Raw genomic sequence first — 17905 nt, forward strand, 5'->3', positions numbered from 1 at the left:
AAATAGATTTTTTTTTTCAGGCCAAACTCGAATATGCTTAGTATTAAAGCACAGAAATCCAAACCTATCAGGGGCCTTCACAGGCCAGGCCCGGGTGTCCCCCGGGTCCAGCTTCCCTCTCTGCCATCTCAGGGACTCAGTTCCCACAACTCAGAGCAGGCATTGCAGTGACGTGAGAAACACCAGGAGGAGTGGTCAACTATTACCCTCCAACTAAAAGGACACTGAACCCATGTAGGAATGGCGAGAAAGAAGGACACGAATGATCTACAAACATACAAAAAAGTACTCTTCAGCACTGATGACAGGGAGATGCAAGCCAAAACGGCAGTGAGATATCATGTCACATCAACGAGCAGAATCAGTATTCAAACAACCAGTGTTAGTGGGGAGGTGGAGAAAAAGGAGCCCTCTGTCACTGTAGGGGGGAATATAAACTGGTTCAACCTCTTTAAAAAAGGGGGGTGTCAGGGAAATACTTCAAAGGGCCAGAGCACTTGCAGTGCATGTGGGGTCCTGAGTTTGGTCCTCAGAACCACTTGGTCCCCTGACCACCAATGGTTGTGTGCCACTCTCCTCCCACGCCCAAATTCCCAACAAAAACAAAGAGAACCACTGTATGATTCTGAGATTCCAGAACACTAAGAAAAGATAAATGCACACCTAAGCTCATTGTGGTGTTATTTCCAATGCCTAGAATGGTAAGATCTGGAAACAGCACTAGCAACCAAAGGCAGATGAGTGGAGAAAGCCTCTATGATTTAGATACGTAATGAAAGATGCTCTAGCTTTAAGAAAATAAGACATCTTGCCTTCTGTTACAGCATGGATAGAGCTGGAGGAGGTCGTTTACACAAGACAAGTCAGAAGGCGAAAGACGAAATTTGGATATTACTCATATATAATATAAAGAAACAAAGCCAGGGAATTGGCAATGTTCAATAAAAACAAACCCTTAGACTGAAAGCAAAAATGTTTAAGCAGGGGTGCAGCATGGGAAATGTGTGTGTGGGTGTGTATGTGGGGGTATGTGTGTATGTGTGCATATGTGTGTGAAAGTGTGTGTGGGGGGTGTGTGTGGGAGGGTATATGTGCATGTATGTGCATGTGTGCAGGCATGTGGCAGGAAAGGATCTAGGGACATAGGTGGAGGGACACTACTCTGTGGTGGTAGCGGGTGGTATAGGAGCATCGTATGCCTGGAGCATGAACAGTGATGCTGGCAGAATCCACGCTCCCTCAACAGCCACAACAACCAGCAAATCAAAAAGAGACACTGGGGCTGGAGCGATAGCACAGCAGGTAGGGCGTTTGTCTTGCACGCGGCCAACCTGGGTTCGATTTCCAGCATCCCATATGGTCCCCTGAACACCGCCAGGAGTAATTCCTGAGTGCAGAGCCAGGAGTGACCCAAAAAGCAAAAAAAAAAAAAAAAAAAAAAGAGAGAGACACTGTAGTTTGTGCTTGTCTGGGCCTTGGCCCAAGGCAGGGTGGGAGGGCTTTGGGCTGGTACCTAGATAAAGCACCACTAAGGACATAGAGCCTGCAAACACTTCTCAGTCACAAAAGTGTATCTACCCAGACTCAGGAGAAGCAAAGGAGAAGGGCCCGAGAACAGTGGCTCCACGGCAAATACGGTAAACGTGTTTGAGGCCAACTCTACCATTTCTACAAAGCCGGGGAGATCAAAAACTTGATAGTACAGTGGGTAAGGCGACTTGCCTTGAATGTGACCAACCTAGGTTCGATCCTCGGCACCCCATGTGGTCCCCTGAGCTCATCAGGAGTGAGCCCTGAGTGCTGAGCCAGGAGTAACCCTGAGCACCACCAGATCTGACCCCAAAAAACAAAAACAAACATACCCCCAAAACAACAAAACCAACTCAGTCTCCACCTTCACAGAAAACACTGTCCATGGTCCAGGCTGACCTATAAGCCGCCTCTCCCCCAAGGTCACACATGCCGGGAGCACTGGGCTCTGAGTCAGTGATTACTCGGATATAAAAATTAACTTGACTGGGCTACATTCAAGCTCCAGAAAAACATCTGGTGTCAAAAGGAAATTGAAAGAAAGGCAGAAGCGAGTTCATTACTGCCATTGATTCGGCAGCAGTAATTATGCTGTCCTCTATTTGCCCTGCTTTGTAACGACTCAATGTACAGTGCTGGGTTTGCCTCCAAAGCCGCAATGAGTTTACTGACATTTAAAGAGCAACAGTCACCCTAGGTTTGTCTACAGGGGGAAAAAGCCCATTGAGTGCTGCCTCCTCATGCAAGGACACCGCTGGTTTTGCGATGATCAATGGGAAAGAATATTCTTTATGAATGCTCATGGCAAGCACCCCTGGTCCCCCACGCCAGCACCGCGGCAGGAGCTCCGTGGGTCAGGATTTTCCCCAAGGGGACCCCCATTTCCTGCTTCGGGTAAGAGGGTACTGATCACAAACATATGTGGAGTGATGGGTAGGCCTTATTTAAAGAGTATGCCAGTTTTTCTGAGCATGATTTTCAGTGGCTAAATATAGCCTTAGCAACAGCGCAGCTGATGAAATAACTCAGAAGACAGTTTTAAAAGGAAGCAAAAGAAAACAGATTTCTGATGTGCCCACAGCAGGACAACGGTTGTGGATAAAGTCCCTCTAACTTGTGAAGAGCAAGGAAGCTTTGCAATGAAGTGAGTCCCCTAATTTAGCAAGTGTGCAGGAGCTGAGTTTGGGGGGGTCTCAAGAATAACTCACACAAGGCACCCTCTGCAAAGCCCACTTCAGCCCACATCCCTCTTCTCTGTCCCATGGCTTTTCCTGAGGGCAGCTGAGGCCATCACGTGAACGTGTGGAGGCTCGCCTGGGCATCCTTTCCCATTTCCGTGTCGGATGTTTTCGGCCGAGAGGAGTTTAAGAGATGCAGGAAGAGCAGACACTGCGCTCGTGAACCCTACTGCCCAGCCACCTGGGGCTTTCCTCACCTCCAGGCCCCAAGCCTGAGACTCCACGCTTCCTCAGAAGCCAACGTGTCTTGGTGACCAAGCCTGGCCCCCTGGCTGGCTCTTCCTCCTGACACTAAGGTGGGTTCAGCCTTGGGTCCTCAATGGAGCTGACTAAAATGCAGCAATAAAAAGAATCCTGAGAGGAGGCTGCCACTCCTGGAGATTCTGAGGCCCTTAAGGGCGGATTCCACTCCTGTCACATGTGGATATTTGTATACGTTTATTCGCATCTGTTCTCCACGAGTTCAGCAACTGTAACTCATGAAAATCAACCCGAGAATGTGGAGGGAAGGCAAGGAGTCTTTCCACTGCTGAAGTTGTTTTGCATGAGTAGAAAAAAAAAAAAAGAGTTTTCACAGCTCCCTCAGGCACAGAGAGGGAATGAAGACTGGAACTGACAGACAAGGAAAGCTAAACTCATGCCCCAAGAGTTCAGAGTCGGGGGACCCCAGCAGCTGTGTGCCCGAGCAATGGGGTGCCTCACACACAGTACTCAGCCACACTGCCCAGCATCCCTTCCCCCACCATTGCCAGCAGAATCCCAGAACCCCGAGGCCAGCCTGAACACACACTTTACCTGATGAGAACAAGCCTGTCCTTTTCCGACGGGTGGTCATCCAGCCACTGCGAGAAGCGTGCGTGAGACCACTCAGCCCGCTGCAGGGTGGGGGCAAGATTGGACAAGAGCGTGTTAGTGTCAGCGAATGCCGGCAAGTGCAGGCCCAAGAAAGTTTTCTCCAGGAGTCCCCAGGTGAAATCATCCCCAGTGCCAGCAGGAGGGAAGGCGGCACAGCCCTTAATACACCACCCTTGAGAACACTCGCCTCCCGAAAGGGGCCTTCTGGGTTTGCCAACTGAGGTGGGTCAGCTAAGGAGATGGACCTCCAAAGAGCTACATGAACATAATATACTGGGTCGCTACTGAGAGGGCTAATTTCTGCATTCGTTAGGGAATTTTTTTGCACTGCCAGAAAAGGTACTGGGCAATGTGGATTTCCTTTCTTACTCTTCCTCCGGCTGTTGTCAAAAATCCAAACCAATGACTCATTCCGGAAAGAGAAAGCTAGGAGCCCTTCAAGGAAGTGGGGTCCTGTATAGGCAGAGTTAAGAGGGAAGGCTCGAGAGAAGGTTCTGGTTTTGCTTTTATTACCTGGAAAGGAGATTTTAGCTCAGCAGGCGCTCTGGTGAATAAAAACTGAATAATGATGCTGAATGGAATCAGGTCCCCCAGGGCAGGGCTACCAGCCACATGCTCACTGGTCTGGAAAAGCAGCGGCCTAGAGGAGAACAACAGTTACTCATACAGTTCAGTCCCAGAAGGAGCTGGTAAAAGGAGCACAGGAGCAATTAGCATAACTTACAGCACAACAGTCGAAAAATGAGTAACAGCATTTTCCTAAATAGGGGACCATGTGGTACCAAGGAGCAAAGCAGGCCTCCCACATGCCAGGCACATGCTCTTCCGGGCCCAAGCTGGCTAATTCGGAACCATTTCAGTGTGTGTGTGTGTGTGTGTGTGTGTGTGTGTGTGTGTGTGTGTGTGGTGTGAAGTCGGAGGGGTAGCAGTACATGGATAGGTGCTCAAGGGGCTATTTGGTGTCAGCATCAAACTCAAGGCCTCATATTCAAGGCATATGTTCTGCACATCCTGGAGCCTCTCTTTTTTTTCTTTTTCTTTTTTTTTTTTTTGGCTTTTTGGGCCACCCCCAGCGATGCACAGGGGTTACTCCTGGCTCATGCACTCAGGAATTACTCCTTGCAGTGCTCGGGGGACCATATGGGATGCTGGGAATCGAACCCAGGTCGGCCGCGGGTAAGGCAAATGCCCTACCCGCTGTGCTATGGATCCAGCCCCACCTCTTTTTTTTTTAATTGAATTACCATTGGATACAGTTACAAAGCTTTCATGTTTGAGTTTCAGTCATACAATGATGGAACATTCATCCCTCCATCAGTGCACATTTTCCACCACCAATGTCCCCAGTATCCCCCCAGTCCCACCCCCCTCCCCCGCCGCCTCTATGGCAGACAATTTTCCTCACACTCTCTCTCTACTTTTGCTCCTGTGGTGCAATCCCTTAGCACGGTACTAATATCCTGGCCCCTCTTAACCATTTGTCCCTGACACACAGGTGATCTGTCCACACAACTGCTTCAGGGCTCCCCCTGCAGGTCTGACCTGGAGTCGGGGTGCTGCAGCAAAGGCTCTTCCTAGTGCTCATCTGATGAACAAGCTCCAGAAAAGCATTTAATCACTTTAAACACAGTCAACTGAGCCAGCCTCTAAGGTGGGTCAATTCAAGCTCTTTCTATACATTTCAAAGGTCAGTTATATCTCTGTGCATATAAAATCTGGACTCGGCCGAAGAGTCTATTGCAGATTCTCTCGTGAGGGTTTTCACCCACTGTTTTAACAGGAATATGCAGGCAGATCTACTCTGCGAGCAAATCTCTAACCTTGCACCAACTGCGGCTACGAAGAATCTGAAGCTCTCATTGATGTCTTGCCTCTAGGCGGTGCTGATGAGCAGTAGAAGCTAATGATGGGCTGAGGGCTAGAGGCTGAATCTCTCCGGGGTTGATGGCAGCAGCGATTCTGTAGCAGGGAAAGCACCTCCGCACCCCTGAGCAGCCCCTTCACCCCATCAGAATGACCCCAGTCTGCAATTGGAGGCTGCGCCAACCTGAGCCCAGCGTCCTTCCCATACTCCTCCTCGGGAGCACTCTCAATAGACGGTTGGGTGGGTTGTTTTTTGCTTTAATGGAAGACCTATCAACTGGATTGGTGATTGGAAATTCTTTTTTCAAAAAAAATATTTTAGAATTTAATTAAAGAACTTTGATTTACAATGTTATTGATGATTGAGTTTAGGCATATAATATCTCAACACCAATCCCACCAACTTCCCTCCGCCAGTGTTCCTGTATTCCCTCCTCACCCCCAAACCCTGCCCCGTTCCTGCCTGTCACCTTGGCAGGCGCATTACAAAGTTCCAGCGGCTGCAGCTTAGATGTCATGTTCTCAGTGTTGCTGAGTCTGTGTTTGGATATACGGCTACACCACTCACTCGAATCACCAGCTGTTCACCCGTTAGTTCCCATTCTCTTTTCTTCCCTGTCCTTCTCCTCTCAAAGGTCAAGGGTGAGCTAGGCATCCCCTCTTTGCTACAATACACCCCCTCATTCAGTTATTCCATATTCCACAGATAAAAGTGAGATCATCCTCTTTCTTCTTCTAGCTTACATCACTCAATATATTTTCCAGTTCCAACCCAGTTGCAACGAATCACCAAAAAAAAAAAAAATCCAAAAACAACAATTTCATTGTTCCTTGTGGCTGCATAGTATCCTGTTGTGTATATACACACACATCTTCATAATCCAGTCAACCAGATGGTTGGTTCTCGCTACATCCAGCATGTCGTTAGAAAAGGCTTTCCATTTACTATTTATTCGAGACACAAAACTGCTGTCTGGCAGGGATTTTTCTAATTTTAATGGTTTGGTCAAACAACACATACCTGTAATGCATACTCTCTATTATTGGGGAAACACTGCCATGTATTTTCGTTGCCTATCTATCACCAGAAGTTAGAAAGCTCCAAATCACGCCTATCACCAACACAGACCGCGTCTTCTCACACCACACTGAGAATATGATGTACTTGGCTTGAAAACTTCCAAGGCCTGAATCATCTCAGCGTTCCATGGTGCAGAGCTTTCGGCAATGAGTCAAGCACCTCATCAGAAGTGAAAACGTTGCTGGGGAAATTTTGGTTCTGTCTCTGGCTACATATCCCTTTAGGTCATTCTCTGTGTGGATGACACTGGCTTCAGCAAGAGGAAAAAAAAACAAAGTTCCTGGTTTTCACAGGGGCAGCAGCAGGAATGGCTGTCACAGCAACTTAGCCCACGCTGTCTGAAAACTTTGTGATATCTGAACAGCTCCCTATCTCCCGGCAGCTCTGAAAGACAGGTACCATTACAGATGGGTAAGCTGGGGGTAACGAGATGGAGTAAAAGCTGAGGGCACAGCAAGGCTTCAAACCCAGGCAGCCAAGTGGAGTTTTTTTGGTTTTTTTCTTTCCCTAAATATTAACTGCTTGGTGACAAAGACACCTGGAGAAAGTGCCCTTTCAAGCTGTCAGCTCCTGCAGAAAACGACTAAGAACACCGATGTATTTTTTAACATCAGTGAAAAAATCATATGAACTTGCCGTTATCTCTTTAGATATTAGTAGGCCTCCAGTACCCTATATACTTAAACAATTTCAGTATTTCTCTCCTGAAAAAAAAATTTTGTACTTGTTTTTGTTTGGGGGGCCATGCCTGACTATGTTCAGGGCTCACTCGTGGCTCTGCACTCAGGAATCACTCCTGGTGGTGCTCGGGGGACCACCTGGGATGCTGGGGCTCGAAAGGGGTGTGCATGCAAGGTAAGCACCCCACCCGCTGTGCTATGGCTCTGGCCCCTTGGAAATACTCTAAAGGGCTTCTGGTTTCTTGACAAATTTAATAAGGAATCTAGCAGCATTGTGGGCACCAGCTGCAACCCTGGGCCAAAGGCAGTAAGTGCTCTGCAACGCGGCCTGTTTCACCGGCCTTGACTCTTTGCCCTGACACTGCGTTGGCCTCAGAAGGGCAGTGGACATCTCTTCTCTGCTTTGCCACCCAATGTCGAGTGACCGCTGCCGAGGAGACCTGCATCTGGAAGCCATTCTGGCAGGAAGTCTGCTGTGACTCTGGGTTGCTGGGGAGCAACAGGTGGCACCAGAAGCGGGGCCCTGGGAAGCCCCGGGATGAAATGGGGTGAGGCTGTACTCAAGCTCTGCTTCCTGGACACTGGGGAAGTTCTGTCCTGGCAGAGGAAACAAAGCATCTTACAGACCAAGGTTCCCTGGGCAGCAGGCGCTGAGAGATAGTTCCAGGAACTCCCAATGCCCCACAGCCAAGCAATTTTGATGCCACCGACAAGGTTGCTCCCATGTCTGAGGTACAGTGGGGTACGGCCCCCCTTGGGGTTACGGGCCCATGCTGCAGGTCTGGCATGCCCGGGCTCTGAAAGAACACGGTGAGAGGTGGCAGCAGCCAGGGAAAATCAGGCTCTCACTAATGTCCCGCTCACCCCTGCAGGGCCCCCTGAGAAGGAAGGAAGGTTCTCTGGGGGCCTCGTTAACAAGAGGGAGACCTGCCAGGGTCGCAAACTCACTAAAGAGATGGAATCTCACCATCTCGAGAGCAGGATGATTAGGAAACCTGGTGCCTCATCTTGTTCAGGGCACCCTATAAGAACTCCCAAACAAGGGCTGGAGAGAGTACAGCAGATATGGTGCTTGCTTTGCACATGGTCGACCTGGGTTAAACCCCTGGCACCTCAGATGGTTTCCTGAGCCTCCAGGGAGGAAGCCCTGAGCACTGCTGGGTGTGGCCCCCAAATAAACCAACACAAAAAATGAAATAGAGAAAGGAAAAAAAGAGAATTTCCCAACACAAGTGCGTTAGAATGAAGTGTCCAGAAATAACAAAATTTTATTTACTTATTTATTTATTTATTTTTGCTTTTGGGTCACACCCAGCAATGAACAAGGGTCACTCCTGGCTCATGCACTCAGGAATCACCCCTAGCGGTGCTCAGGGGACCATATGGGATGCTGGGATTTGAACCCGGGTCGGCCACGTGCAAGGCAAACACCCTACCCACTGTGCTATCACTCCAGCCCCAGAAATAACAAAATTTTAAAATCAAATGATCTATAGCAATGGAAGGTAATGGTTTGAATATATGCTTTCCTTTCCTTTATTCTAGTCCCTTAAAAACAAGTGTGTGTGTGTGGGGGGTCACACCTGGTGTGTATGGCCCAGTGCTGGAGATCGAATGCAGGCCCTCACATGCTCAGTATATGCTATTATTTTCTATTGGGGGGTTTTGGGGTGATACCCAGTGGTGCTCAGAACTGACACCTGGCTCGATGCTCAGGGTGTGTGCTTTGGGGGACCAAGTGAACTGCTGGGGATTGAACCCAGGCTGGTTATGTGCAAGGCAAGCACCCTACCTGCTAGACTCTTGCTCCGCCTGGGGCTCTGCTTCTCGGCCATTTCCCTGGCAGCCTGACTTCACTGCATTCTGATGTGAACAGCTGAGAAAGAAATCAGGCCAGAAAGGGAGGAGAAGGAAGAAAGGAGACAAAGGTGCAGGGAGGCAGACGCCCAGCAAGCCACGGCGGCGAGCAAGCCGCACACTGAGGCCGCTGGCTGAGGGGGCGCCACAGGCGGGGGCAAAGCGGCGCATTTTCAAAACAGCATCTTTCGGACAATCACCCGACCCCCTTGGAGCTCTGAGTCACAGCAGCTATTTTTCCGCTAAGACCGAGTCATCCACTCCAGCCACTCAAGGACAGCCAGAGAGTCGTGAAAAGCACAGCTGGATTTGGTTCCCTATTCGGCACCACTGATATAATTACCTATAAACATCAAAGGCCGACATTTCATCTCTAGAACTCAGGGGTCTGAGAGAGTCTGGCATGAGAGCCTCTCCTCTCTGATTTCAGGTGGAGTCTGAATCACTGGCAAGGTGAAAAATAAATCCCCACTCTAAGGTGATGTAAAGAAGAGAAGGAAACTAAAGTTATGAAATGCAGATATCCAAATGCCCATCTATACATTTCCTTAAAAAAAAAAAAAGTTCTCTGAGTAGAGTAGCATTTCCTTGGTTAAACTTAACAGTCAAGAGGTAGTCTTAATTAAGCAGGCATTTGGTCTCACTAGAAAAAACATCTGTGGGCTCAGAGCCAGTACGGGGTTAAACACTGGCCAATGGTCAATCCCAGGTACTCCTTGTGGCTCCCCAGCCAGGAGTGATCCTGACTGTAAAGGCAGGAGTAAGCCCTGAGCACTGCTGAGTATGGCTCAAAAGTAAATCAAGAGGTGGGGAAGGAGGGGGAAAAGAAAACATCGGCTTTGCAGAGGCAGCTAGTAACTCACAGTGGGGTCCTTTCAGTCTTTCTCTGCTTTGGGGCCACACCCAGTGGTGCTTAGAGCTTATTCCTGGCTCACTCTGTTGCCACAGCAGGGGTTGCTCCTGGCAGGGTTGAGGGATCATAGAGTATGCACTATGAATTGGGCACTCACATGAAGTGCCAGGGATTGAACTCGGGTCTGCAGCATGCAAGGAAATAGTTGTACCCACAGTACTGTCTCTCCAGCTTCTTATCAGTCTTCTCTCAGGGCCCCTGCCTTGGCTAATGTGAACTGAGAGCTGGAAGTAGCTGACAAAGCAGAGGGGCTGGGGAAGAAGCTCGCAGCATCCCTTCGGTGGACAGTGTGAGAGCCGGGAAGAGAGTGGGGTCCGCTACAGGCCAGCACGTGTCCTGTGCATCAGTTCACAGATGGGCAGTTAGGACCTGGGGGTAGGCCGGTGATTTTCAGTTGTCCTATCCCTCGCAGGCTGGTGGCAGAAGAGAGCTGCTCCAGGCACTGACAGCTTCCTTTCTCCTCTAACGGTTATGCTAATAGATCACCCTCACAGCCTGAGCATCTGATGGCACTTGCTGCCCTTTCATCAGATCCTAGGAAGCTTCCAGTGGACGTAATGCAAAGCCAAGCTGGAGCTGAATGGACAGAGCTTGCCTCGGGGCTGGGGCCGGCTTGCCTGTGTCCCTGCAGAGCTAAATGGCACAAAGTTCCTCCTCTGTCTGGTGCCCCAAAAAGAGCTGCCCTGGGGATGTCAAGAGGTGGAGCCTCCGGGCCTAACCAGGGTGGTGTGTGAAGGCGCCATCCGGACAAAGACCACTCGGACACAGACCATGCTGCACGGGATGGGTTGGTGGGGGCCGGACACACATGGGCACATGTGGGCTCCTGTGGGATAAATTCCTCCTCCGAGGCAGCGCTCCGTCCTGGGTAGGAAGATTCTCGATGCCTGGCAGCTCGCCTGGAGACAGGCAGACGTGAATGACTGCAAGTGGCTTGCTGGCCCTAGTGGCGTCCACTAACGTCAGTGTCAAGGAGCGCCTGTGGCAAGTTCGGGGTGGTAGAGTTCTGCGCACACATGTGTGCCGGGGGCAAGGGGGGACCTGGAGTGGGGGCAGGTGCTGTGGGAGAGGGTCAGTTCTCTGGCGTTTGTCACCCCGCAGCAACAGAAGCAGCCCTAACTACCGGGTTTGGGGGTTTGGCCACCTGCGTCTTTTACACATACCTCCTGCCCCCAGTGCCACTGAACTCCCTGGGAAGTTTTATTTTACTGACGCATTTTGTTTTATAAAAATAAGAAATTTATGGTGTTTCACTAATAAAAAATTTTTTTAAAGATTTTATTTTGGGGGGGCTCAGCACCGAGGCCCAGTGACACGGCGCTGCTCGGGCCCAGTAGTGCCGGGTGCCTCCAGGCCCGTGTCTGAAGGTGCTGCGGGTCCCAAGGAACATACATATCCAGTGGCACGCCGCAGTCTCCAGGCCTATACCTGATGGTAATGGAGGGCCAGGCAATGCTGGGCATTCAGGTTGGGTCCTGCATCATGCAAGGCAGGCCCCTCGTGCCCTGAGTTATCTCCACAGCCCGCCATTATTTTTCAATGGAAAAACAATGCAAGAGGCATTTTAAAATATATTCATGACTTTAAAAAATCATTTTAAGTAATTAATTAATTTGCTTATTTTGCTTTTCTATTTCTATTTATTATGCTTTGCTCTTTTTATTTTGCATCACACCCAGCGATGCACAGGGGTTGCTCCTGGCTCTGCACTCAGGAATTATTCCTGGCAGTGCTAGGGGGCCAAATGGAATGCCGGGGATCAAAACGGGTCAGCCGTGTGTAAGGCAAACGCCCTACCTGCTGTACTATTGCTCCAGCCCCCTATTCATGACTTTTATGACCACAGATATGAAACGGAGACAGAAACATTGAAAAAGATAAATTTTAAGAATGACTAAAGGAAAAATCACCAGTGACAATGACACTAGCCAAAGATAACATTCTGAGGTCTATCTATCCTAGGCTTTCTCTGTTTGTTCCTGTGCAATATTATTTAAAAATCAGTATGGAGAGGGATAGACAGTACAAAAGAGTAAGGCACTTAACTTGCATACAACCAACCTGGATTCACTCCCCGGCACCCCAACTGGTCCCCCCTGAACCCTGCCAGGAGTGACCAAGTGCAGAGCCAGGAGTAAGCTCTGAGCACAACCAGTGTGAAACACCCCCTGCCCCCAAATCAATAGAGATCATAGATCATATACATACCCTTTGGACATATATTCTATTGTGTGTTAAAGTGACTTGCATAGACTTGATCCTGTGAATGTGGCATCTCTTACTGGCTGTCATTCAGCTGGTTTGGGGGTGATTCAGAACCTTTCTGGGAGAAGTCCCATGAAAAAGACCCAAGGTCACATTTATGTGTGATAGAGGATGAGTGCTCCTGTGTCGCCTCACAGTACAGATGGGGAGAGTAATAAGAATAGGTCCTTCCACTATAACTGCTCAGGACTGATTCTGGGGAAGTTCTCCAACAAGCCTCTGCAGGTTGGCAAACAGAAAGCCTAGAATTGGACCAGAAAGCCTAGAATTGAACTGTTGGGACTAAAAGGTACAGGGTGGGGGCAGCAGAGAGACAGGACAATAGATAAGGCATTGTGTCTTTTGTGTAGCTGACCCTGATTTGATCCCAGGCACTGTCAGAAGGAATAATCCCTGAGCAAAGAAACAGAAGCCCTGAGGATGGACTGGTGTGTGTGGTAGGAAAGAAAGGAAGAAAGAAAGAAAGGAAGAAAGAAAGAAAGAAAGAAAGAAAGAAAGAAAGAAAGAAAGAAAGAAAGAAAGAAAGAAAGAAAGAAAGAAAGAAAGAAAGAAAGAGAGAGAGAAAGAAAGAAAGAAAGAAAGAAAGAAAGGAAGAAAGAAAGAAAGAGAGAGAAAGAAAGGAAGAAAGAAAGAAAGAAAGAAAGAAAGAAAGAAAGAAAGAAAGAAAGAAAGAAAGAAAGAAAGAGAGAGAGAAAGGAAGAAAGAAAGAAAGAAAGAAAGAAAGAAAGAAAGAAAGAAAGAAAGAAAGAAAGAAAGAAAGAAAGAAAGAAAGAAAGAAAGAAAGAAAAGAGAGAGAGAGAGAAAGGAAGAAAGAGGGAAGGAAGGAGGGAGGGAGGGAGCAAGGAAGGAAGATAAATAGGAAATTGCTCTGTACTTCATCTACTCCTCTCGGAAGGACTCCATGGAGTATTCCTCCCCGAGTTCTGGTCTTCACGTGGCAACTGTGCAGAAGCTGCAGCGTGAGGGACGTTCCAACTGCTCAAGGGCAGGAGTGATGGCAAGCACTGACACCTCCCTCCCACGATGACATGAAACAGCTTTTCCAGTCCAGGGCTAGGGCTGAACCCCAGGACACACCAGGCCCTGATTTTATTTGATCTAATAAAACTGAAATCTGTATCCTAGCCACGCTTTCCCCAGTGACTACCTGCTGAATGTTTTCAAGAGACCAGCCGATTCCGTTCCTAAGGCAACACTTCCAATGGGAAGTGTTTTGTTCCCATCTTACTCAAAGGAAGAAAACAGAAGTTTTATTAAGGTTATTATTACAGTACAAATAAACGACTGGTAGACAGTAATTCAGGACTTTTAAATCTTTCAACTCATCTGTGTTTGGCAGTGACAAATCCTAAGGCTTCAATAAAAGATTTAAATGCTTTTTGAAAGGCTGGCAGGCTGGAGGATGTGGGTCAGTGGTAGGGTGCATACCTTGCATTTGTAAGGCTCTGAGTCCCAACACTACCAGGAAGTTTTTACTGATCCAAAGAAGATATCTGAGAATACCTGTGATCCCCATCCCTTTTATTTAACTGAAAAAAAAAAAAAAAAACAAAAACCCTACAGTTTTTCTGAAATCCACTCTTACACTATACTGAGGGCACTTGAGAGAAAGGATTCAAGTTCTGTGTAGCATTTTAAAACTTTTTTAGGGGATGGAGAGATACTACATCGGGTAGGCCACTTGCCTTACATATAGCCAACCTCACCTGAGCACCACCAGGAGTAATTCCTGACTGTAGAGCCAGGAGTAAGCCCTAAGCATCGCTGGGCATGACCCAAAACAAAACAAAATAAAATTTAGCCAGTTACAAATTGTCAAAGTAAAACTGGGTTCCCCTTTCAATTGACAACCTTTGAGTCTTACATTTCAAGTGACATTATACCTGAATATTTTACTACCCAAAGCTTGGATGACATAAGAGACAGAAGTGGCATGAAGGACATAGTGCTTATTGATTACTCTTGTTTCTGGTACTGAGTTGATGCTCAGAAGAACAAAAGCCTGAACTCTATTACTTTGTCATGACAGAAGTACACTGAAAGGCCATTATACTCTAGAATATCATAGATTGCACACATTAATACATTCCACCGGGTATACTGTGTTACAAAGTGATTATAACTACTAGGTTCACCACACAGCAGGTAGGGCCTTTGCCTTGCATGTGGCCAACTGGGATTCGATTCCTCCGTCACTCTTGGAGAGGCCGGCAAGCTACCGAGAGTATCCCATCCACACGGCAGAGCCTGGCAAGCTACCCATGGCGTATTCAAAATGCCAAAAACAGTAACAAGTCTCACAATGGAGATGTTACTGGTGCCTGCTCAAGCAAATTGACGAATGACGGGACGACAGTGCTACAGTGCTACAGGTTCACCACACAGCCCTTGGGAACTGGCTACTGTTTTGAATGTACACATTTTCTAAGTGGACCACGATCAGAGCTTGGGAGGCTGTCCATACTTGTAACTGCTATTGAAAACAACCATTACACTGTTAAATACTTCTTCAAGTTACATTTTGTAAAAAGCCTACGTATGCATTCAGCAGGAAAAGAATTTTCTCTAAAAGTTGGTTTGCTCCTATGTCAGAGGTATGAGCTTAGTGTTTCACAAGTTCCTTCCCTCCCACCCTCCCTCCTTTCCGGTGCCCTGTTCAGGAGTTGCAGAGATAGTACACTGGGTACAGTGCTTGACTTGCACACCACCAACCCCAGTTCAGTACCTGGCACCACATATGGTCTGCTGAGTACCCCATGGAGTAGTTCCTAAGCAAAGAGCCTGAGCACCACTGGGTGTGACCCACAACAAAACAAAAATCAATACAGTTTTGTTGTGAAATATAACCTATGACTTTTATGAAAGCAGTTGAATTGATGTCTCCTGATCATGACGGGATATAGCCCTGATGGTGCCTGCAACATCAGCCTGAGAATCCTGCATCACTCAGCCCAAGCATCAGTAATTCTGAACTGCTTAATCATTTCTGGAGCATAAATTCTTCCCAGAAGGAATATGTTAAAAGCAATGATCTCAATGTTGGTGAATTATAACTCAAATATCAACATGCACATACTGCACTGCATATGGTTTTAACCAAGTTTCTAGGTTTAACAGTGACCTTTATGAAGAACTATCCGTAAAGATTATTAATGTCTGACATAAAAACATTCACTACACACAATTACATGTTGTTCAACATGAATAGGAGGAAGGGACGTATCTTCTAGTGGTCCTGGATATATGAATAGCAAGAATATACATATGTCTTACCTGAATGCCCTCAGCATTCGATAGGACTTTCCTAAATCAGACACTCTTCTGCAGAATGGACCCACAGCCAACTCCATCTGAAATAGTAAAAGATATTTATTTTAATGTCAGACTCCTATGGTCAACTGGGGAAACATCTGGAACATACAAAGTCACAACTAGTAATAAAATAGCATTAACCCCTGTACTTCAGCCCTTCATCTTTTTTGTTGTTATTGGGGATGGTGGGAGAGTGGGCCATACCTGGTGATTTTCAGGAGCTATTCCTGGTTTTGTTTAAGAAGTGACCCCTGGCAATGCTCAGGAGATCAAATGTAGTGACAGGGATTGAACCAAGGTTATGGTCAAAGTGGCTGAATAAAAGGCAAGTGGTAAAGCAAGTCATCCTGCTTATAGCAAAGTCTGCCATAACTTTCACATTAATTTATAAAAGTGGACTAAAACAACTTCTTTAAAAAAACCAGAATACAATTTTTGTTATGTAAGAGAGGGAAGTTTTTAATGAAAAAAAGATTTTCAAGACTGTGTGCTTATATTTTAAGTAGGCGCCACAGGTTTTTTTTTATATCAACTATAAATGATGACAGCTTAAAGTGATTTAAAAAAATGACTCAAAGGGCAGTTAAGATAGAGAACGGACCAACAAGAAAATAATAGTTGAAAATGATCATTTTGGACAGGAAGTAAGTGTTGAAAGTAGGTAAAAGGATATACCTGATAACCTTTCATTCTTTGTATTGCAAACCATAAGGCCCAAAAAGAAAGAGAGAGAAAGACAGAGAGAGGGAGAGAGAGAGAGAAGAGAGAGAGAGAGAGAGAAAGAGAGAGAGAGGGAGAGAGAGAGGAGAGAGAGAGAGAGAGAAGAAAAGTACCTGCCACAGTGGCAGGTGTGGGTGTTGGTGGGAGGGAAACTAGGAAACTAGGTGGTGGGAAAAGTACGAGGGTGAAGGGGCAGGTGTTGGAACATTATATGACTAAAATTCAATCCTGAACAACTTTGTAACTGTGTATATTGCTGTATTCAATAAAAAAAACCAAAACTGAATCACAGTGGCCCGAATTTCCTCACATATCCTTCTTCTTCAGTAGACTCATTCAAGAACCAAGATTAAAAAACAAAACAAAACAAAAACACTGATGCTAGAGATGGCGCATTTAACCTCTTCACATCAATTTTCTCTTCTGTCTAGTGCAAAGAATAATACTACTTCACAGAATTATGCAAATGGAGAATTTCATAAAGCACTATGTGCATAGCAAGTAGTAAGTGTTCATTAAACATCAACAATGATTATCTAGATTTTAGAAACTTCCCCCTTTTAAATTATTGATAAACTGCTTCCTGACAAGAATTAAGCAACTATTGATTTCACCTTTCTTCATTTTCCTCCTCTGATAGAAAATGTTAGTTGTCATTATTTAGTTTTAGGCTATTTGCATATTATCTACCAGGTACATACATAACATTTTTTGTAGGTGTGATACTCAGACATGAAACTGTTACTCCACTCTTACCACAAATAGAATCTTGGCAACCATGCACAACAAAGAATAAGCCCCTGCCCTCCACCCCAAACGCCCTCTGGCACAAAATAGGCACAATAGTCCCTATGTACCATCAGGTTTGACCCTAAAACAAAAACCCAAAGAAACAAATCAAACAACAACAACAAATCGGGCTGGTATAGAACAGTTCACCAAATGTCTCAGAAAGGCTATTCCCTATAATGTAATCTTCCTTTGGAAAAAATAAAAACATTCAAAGAATAGCAAAGTTTTAATTCTGCTGATCATTATTTTGAAAGACTACTCAAATCACCCTGCCACTGAAAAGATCTTGGAGACCTTAAAAAAAAAAAAAAACAGAACACTCATTTGAGAAACATCTCTGATCCTTTATGGTCAGAGACACGTAGACACACAGGAGGATGAGAAGGCAAATTCAGAGTCTCTCTCTCTTTTTGTTTGGAAATACAAAACTGGGACTGGAGCGACAGCACAGAGAATAGGGCATTTGCCTTGCACGCGGGTGACCCAAGTTCGATTCCCAGCATCTCATATGGTCTCCCAAGCACCGACAGGAGTAATTCCTGAGTGCAAAGCCAGGAGTAACCCCCGATGGCCGGGCGTGACTCAAAAAGCAAAAGGAAATGCAAAATTGTTTTTATTGGAAGAAATCTACTTACAAAGATGTAATGGGAGAGAAACAGAGGAAAATGTGTTCAAGAGAAAACAGGGCCTTTAGAAAAAAAGCCTAAGTTCAGAGTTGCCTTTAAAGAGTTTCGCAAATTTAGTGAACACGCACGCACGCACGCACGCGCGCGCGCACACACACACACACACACACACA

At 46.6% G+C, this 17905-nt stretch overlaps 1 protein-coding gene across 1 annotated transcript in view; it reads right to left on the bottom strand.

The window, feature by feature from the left end:
• Positions 1-17905, bottom strand: part of COG5 (component of oligomeric golgi complex 5) — a 230955-nt gene that overhangs the window by 4622 nt on the left and 208428 nt on the right. The window contains exons 19-21 of the mRNA XM_004602261.3: positions 15556-15632; positions 4137-4263; positions 3564-3643 (exon numbers count right to left, since the gene is read on the bottom strand). Of these exons, the coding sequence (XP_004602318.2) occupies positions 3564-3643; positions 4137-4263; positions 15556-15632 (284 nt within the window). The remainder of the gene's footprint in view (positions 1-3563; positions 3644-4136; positions 4264-15555; positions 15633-17905) is intronic.

This window comes from Sorex araneus, chromosome 1 (genome assembly GCF_027595985.1).
Source record: "Sorex araneus isolate mSorAra2 chromosome 1, mSorAra2.pri, whole genome shotgun sequence".
Taxonomy (NCBI): domain Eukaryota; kingdom Metazoa; phylum Chordata; class Mammalia; order Eulipotyphla; family Soricidae; genus Sorex; species Sorex araneus.